We start from the raw sequence: 6,000 nt of genomic DNA on the forward strand, positions 1-6,000 counted from the left end.
ATGCTAACCTCCCCCTCTGCCTGGGCCCGGTATCAAGATCAGACATCATGGGCTGCTCCCTGAAGCCCTCTGTGGGACCGTCCAACGCCAGAGGCATTCATTCGCCCAGCATGGCTAAGGAACCCGTGAAAGGTGGCTAGCTCGACTGAGATGAGCTTCTACGTGTAAAATGCACATTTCAGAGACTAGGTCTCAAAAATGCAGGTAACAGATATGGGGAATTTTTACACTGATGGGTCGAGAAACAATATTCTAGATATGTTCAGAGAGGGGAAAAAATAGACTGTTAAGTTGGTTTCATCTGTACGTTTCTGCTTCTCAGCGCTGCCGTGCAACGTTTTCTGCAGTCCTATTTCTACCAGACAGCACTGCTCCGCACAACAGACTTCTTGTCTTTTACAGAGAAAGGGCCCACCCCGTGGGCTCCTAATTCCAGTTATTTACGAACTAGATAATCTTCCCTATCCAGAAGCCAAGAGACTGTTTGAAAACCTGTCATCTTCTTTCGAAATCTTGTCCCGGTTCATAAACAATCTCAGTCCCCTTTCTTCTTTTTCTAAATGGCCTCTGAGAACCAAAATTATTACCTGGATCACAGCCGGTTGTTACCTTGCGTCAATAAAAAAACACATTTCCTATTTCAAATGTACTGGGAAGTGCCCTAGCACTGTCAACATTTCTACAAAAATTTCCATTTACTTCCTCATTGTCCCCTGATTAAACAAGTTTCTGCAGAATAGAATCATTCCCCGTGAAACCAAGGGTTTCCCATTTCATTTCCCCGAGAACAGCAGTCCTGGGGGATACCGTGGCAAAGGGAACTTCGAGGGGAAACACACTGACCGTTCTAGAAAGCAGACTTTCCGCAAAAGGACTCCTTACGAATTCACGGTCGGGTGTTACACAAACAGCAGACACCCGGGAAGAAGTCAGGCGCTGAGGAACTCGAGCAGGGGCACTGGATGGACCCAGCAAGGTAAGGCAGTAGTAGGTTTTAGACACCAGTGTTTTACACAAGACGCTTTGCGAAAGAGAACGGACTAAACGAATTCCTGAGAAAGTTCTTCCAAGTCTCAGTACCTCAAACAAGACTTAAAGCAGAGAGGCGGGGGCAAAGGGCAGAAAACACGGAGAAAAATCTGCCCAATTGGCACTCATTCTTGGTTCTCGGACCAGTTCAAAGGACTGGCTAACAGTGCCAGGGGCTAGTGGAGGCGCCTGGTTCGTGGCTGGCCCTGCAGGCGCCAGGGTCCCAGACGCCGCACTGATGGCTTCAGAGACCAGCTGCGCTTGCATCTGGAGACAGAAGCAAGCGTGCAGCTCATTTAGAACTTTAATAAATTTAATTTCGGTGACGCATCTCGGCGGCATGAATGTTCACGAGACGCCCACCACAGGTTCTCTGGACCTTCCATCAGAGGCTAAGAAATTTGACAATCTAAGTGTTTGACCACGTGGGCAGAAAAGTTCCCATCTATTTATTAGGAATATGGGTCCTAGAAGGTTTCTGCAATGGAGTCGTTTTAGAGGTCGTAGCTGCACACACAGTTCTCTGCAATTAGTGACCTCAACGGGGATTTTTCTTTTTTTTTTTTTTTTCCTTTCTTAGGAATTTATCGGTTTTTGTCTATGGGTTCATAAAACAAAGTGACTGTTTTTCGTGTGCCTTAAAAAAAAAAAAAAAATCCGTCTTATTACCAGGGAACCACGTAGCGATATGATGGGCAGGGGGACCGGGTGACCATGACCACGAGGATGAGCACAGCTCGTTTATTTAGAATCAGACCGATCTGGACTCAATGCTTCTCTGCTGGGTGACCTTGGACTAGTGACTTAACCCCTCTGAGCTGCGGGGTTTGTTTCCCTGGGTGGCTCTGCAAGGTCTGAGGGCAAGTAAACATCTGGAGCAGGTCCGGAGCCTGCATGAAGTGGGGGGCCTTTCTGGAGGCGCAGCCGGGCTTCGGAGGCTGTGAGGTCAGAGCCCTATGACCTGCTGGTGTCGAGGGCGGGGACGCCGAGGCGGTGGTTCGGCCCTGCTGCATGCACGGAGCGGCGTCCTGTTCGTGTGGTCCGCGCGGTGACCAGCGGCCCCTGACCCCGCGCTCTCCAAGGGGCCGTCGGAGAGCCCGCAGGAGGCCCGGCCGGCGCAGCGGGACCTCGGGGACCTGCCTGCAGCGGGGCCGGCGGGGGCCCAGACGCTCCTCGGGCCCGCCACGCCCCTCCCCGGCCGACCCAGAGCTGCAGGTCACCGCGGGCAGCCGCCGCCCCGAGCACGGCTCCTCCGGCTGCGCGCGGACCTGCGAGGGGGCGGGGCGGGCCGTGCCCTGCGGAGCCCCGCGCAGCCCCCGCCGCCGCCCTCCGCGCGCACGGGGCCCCGCACGGCGCCGCCCGGCCAGGCGCGAGCACCCCCCGCGCCCTCCGCGACCGCCCCGGGGCAGGCCGGGGCGACCCCCGACGGGCGCGCCCGCGGGGCAACGGAGGCCGCGCTCCGGCTGCCGCCCCCGGACGACGCCCCCCGCCCCGCCCCGCCCCGCCCCCGGCCGCCCCCACGGGGGTCCCCAGCCCGCCCCCGCGCGCCGCCCCCCGCCACGCACTCCGCCCCCGCGCGCCGCCCCCCGCCCCCCGCCACCCGCCACGCACTCCGTCCCCACGCGCGGCGCGGCCGCCGGAAGTAGCGCCCCGGGCGCCGCCGACGCCGCAGCCCCGCGCGCGGCCGGCCTGACGTGGCCCCCGGCGCCCACCGAGGGTCCCGCGCGCGGCCCCGCCGCCGCCCCTCAGAGCGCCCGGACGGCCCGAGCGGGGGACGGACGCAGCTACGCACCCAGGAGGAGGCCGTCCATGTCGAAGAGCAGGTGGGTGACGGGCCGCGGCGGGGGCACGGGCGCCGCCATTGTGCCGCCGTCACGGACGGGCGGGGGCGGGGGCGGAGGGAGCGGCGCGCGCTCGCCGGGCCGCGCACGCGCGCTCCGGGGCTGCGCGCCGGTGCCCCCCCCACCGAGACGCTCTGCGCACGCGCTCCGCGAGCCTCCGCGCCTCCGCGCCCTGAGACGTTCTCGTGCACGCGCGCTTGCAACCTCCTTCGGCTCCCGAGTCGCACTGCGCACGCGCGCCTCGGTGTGTCTGTGGAAGCTCCTGGAGTGCGCGCTGTGAGTCGCTGTCGGGCACGCGCGCTTGCGACCCACCTTCGGGTCCGCAGTCGCACTGCGCACGCGCGCTTCGACCGGACTGAGGAAGCTCGTCTAGTGCGCGCCCTGAACCGCGCACGCGCACGCGCGCTCCGCTCTCCGTGCCGCGTCCTGCGCGCGCGGGCGACTTTTGGACGTTCCGCTCAGCCCGCGCCGCGGGGTCGGGACGCACCACGAAGGGGCACAAGTTTGCACACGGGCACCCCCGACACACGGGGCCGCGCAGAGCCTAGTTCCCGGCCTGCGGGCAGTGCAGGACCTGAGTTTGGAAAGGGCGTGAGAAAGGAGGGCAAACCTAGAAGGGCCGGTGCATGGGGCTGTTTGAGGGTTAGGGGCCTGGAAAGGCGCTCAGGATGGCATCAGCGACAGCCGCCCGGTCACCGGGAGCCTAGGTGGCCGGGTCATGCAGTCAGGAGCGGCGGTCCCGGGACCCTCGCCGGTTTCCTTTTCAGTTTCGCGCGCCCGCCGCCCCGCGGGTCCAGGCGCATGCGCAGGGGCGAGCGGGTCTGAGGCTCTGCAGCCGCGCACCTGCTGGTCCCGCGCCGTCCGGGGCTGCCGCGTTCTTCCTAAGCGCCCCTTCCCCCCGGTAGATCGCGTAGGAAGGGGCCTGAACCGAATTATTAACGTGCCCTGACGCCTCTGTGACCCTGTTTTTGTTTACTGTCGGTTGATGTCGCGTGTGCATGTTTATGCATCACCTCTTTAAAGTAGCAGATGCCAGAAAGTTCCAGACGCCTTAAAACGTGAGGGTCCCAGGGTGCTGGGACGCTGGAGGGAACTGCCCTGGGGACAGATTGGACGGAGCCAGCGGAACGTCTGTGCCTCAGTTTCCTCGTGTGTTAAGTGTGGGCGTCAGAGGGGACAACGCAGGTCAAGCTCTGAGTATCAGGCATTAGTACATCCGTGGTCCGTGCGTGTCTTTCCAGAGCTCTTGCTAGGAGAGAGTCTAAGCGTGATTTTTTTTGGGGGGGGACGCTGGACCTCACTCACAGAATATAGTTCATCAGAATAGTGAGGCGACTGTGACCCCAGTGTGCTAGAATTGCTGCGACAAAAGCCCACAGACTAGGTGGAACCGCTTGTGTGTTCCGGAACAGGTCTGGAAAAGCCAGAAATTGGAGAACAAGGTGCCAGCAGCAGGGTGAATGCCTCCCCGGGGCTGTGAGCATTGGATTGTGTCCAGAGCTCTCTCCGTGCCTGGTGCACGACCTTCTTATCTCTTTCTAGCATCTGCTGTCTCTGTGATTCTATTTCCCCATCCCAGTTTCTCCTCTCTGTGATGACCCCAGTTATCCCAACCCCCGCCTACCCTAATGACCACCTTTTAATCTGATTCCTTGGCTGAAGACTTTGTCTTCCAATAGTCACCCCAGCTCCCTCCCTGCTGGGACTCCAAGTTTTTGTTTCTTTGTTTTGATGCCTGAGGTTATCTGTCCCATGCTCAAGTGTTGGGTCTGTAGAATTCTCCTTCCCACATTTTCTAAGTCTCTAGAAACCCTTGGGGGAATGCATGTTTTTCTCTCCCATTGTAATATCACAGCTCTGTTGATTCCTTAGATAAGAGGAAAGCAAGCCTCCAGGGCCCGAACTAAGCATTCAGAGCTGGGGGGGGGGGGTGTTAACCTGGAAGCTGTCTCTGGTGGGTCCCTAAGTCAGGCAAGGATAGTTGACTCCTTAGAAGGAGTTTCAGGATTTCTACAGATTTGCTGCAAAAATAAGCCGTCTCGTAAATGCAGATGACGAAGGTTACACAACAGGAGGGCAGAGACATCTGGAGTGAATTCCTTGCCCTGTTCCAGCCATTGTGGCTCTGGGCATGGCTCTTGGCAGAGAATCTAGCTTGTTCACTTAGAGGAACACAGGTACCAGGCAGGGATTTTCCCTCCAGTTCCGGGACCTGGCAAAAACCTCCCTGGAATTGCGAAAGAGATCCACGGGGCAGTTTTGTGGACGTGTGCTCTCCACAGAGGTGAAAACGTGCTCCACATCATTTTTTTAAAGTCTTGTTTTGTATCGTTTTATTTATTTGCCAGAGAGACAGAGACAGCGAGAGAGAGAGCGTGCACACAAGCAGGCAGAGAGGCAGGCAGAGGCAGAGAAAGAAGCAGGCTCCCCGCTGAGCAAGGAGCCTGATGCCGGACTCGATCCCAGGACCCTGAGATCATGACCTGTGCTGAAGGCAGAGGCTTAACCCACTGAGCCACCCAGGCATCCCTGATGTCTATACTCTTGAGAAACACCTCTTATGAATGATGGGAGATGCCTCTTTAAAAAAATAAATAAATAAAAAATAAAAAAACACAGAAGCAAACCAAACTGTGAGAACCATCATGCTTTTCTATGTCATAATCTAGATTAGGGGGGGAAAAAAAACTGAAAATGTGTTCACAGTGAAAGTGGTTTCTGTGCAGGTAACTAGAGGCACTTTAACTTGTTAATCCTTCTAACAGTCTGTGTGTCTGTGCAGAGGGAAGATGGATTTCCTTGCACGGATTACCATTTATTTTTGCAAAATTGTGTTTTCCCTGTGGGATGATGGCTCACTTTTCCCGACAACTTTATTTATTTTTTTTCTTTAAGATTATATTCATTTGGCAGGGAGAGAGAAGGTGTGCGTCCAAGCAGGGGGAGCAGGAGAGGGAGAAGCAGGCTCTCCGCTGAGTAGGGAGCCTGATGCGGGGCTTAGTTGCATGACTCTTGAACCATGACCTGAGCCAAAGGGGGTTGCTTAACCGACTGAGCCTCCCAGTTGTCTGTCTTGATGACTTTGAGTAAAGTGTGGTACAGTGGTATCAGAAATTCATTCAGAATGGAT

The 6,000-nt window shown here is 57.4% G+C and overlaps 1 protein-coding gene across 2 annotated transcripts in view; it reads right to left on the reverse strand.

Annotated features, from left to right (window-relative positions):
* LOC101686245 (pseudouridine 5'-phosphatase) overlaps nucleotides 1-2,965 on the reverse strand; it is a 79,505-nt gene extending 76,540 nt beyond the window's left edge. For both annotated transcript variants that reach the window (XM_045089271.1, XM_045089270.1), the window contains exon 1: nucleotides 2,822-2,965. In XM_045089271.1, coding sequence (XP_044945206.1) covers nucleotides 2,822-2,891 — 70 coding nt within the window. In that variant the 5' untranslated portion in view covers nucleotides 2,892-2,965. The remainder of the gene's footprint in view (nucleotides 1-2,821) is intronic.
* Between the last annotated feature and the right edge of the window lie 3,035 nt (nucleotides 2,966-6,000).

The sequence above is a fragment of the Mustela putorius genome, unplaced genomic scaffold (assembly GCF_011764305.1).
Source record: "Mustela putorius furo isolate JIRA1106 unplaced genomic scaffold, ASM1176430v1.1 tig00003836_pilon_pilon_pilon, whole genome shotgun sequence".
Classification (NCBI taxonomy): domain Eukaryota; kingdom Metazoa; phylum Chordata; class Mammalia; order Carnivora; family Mustelidae; genus Mustela; species Mustela putorius.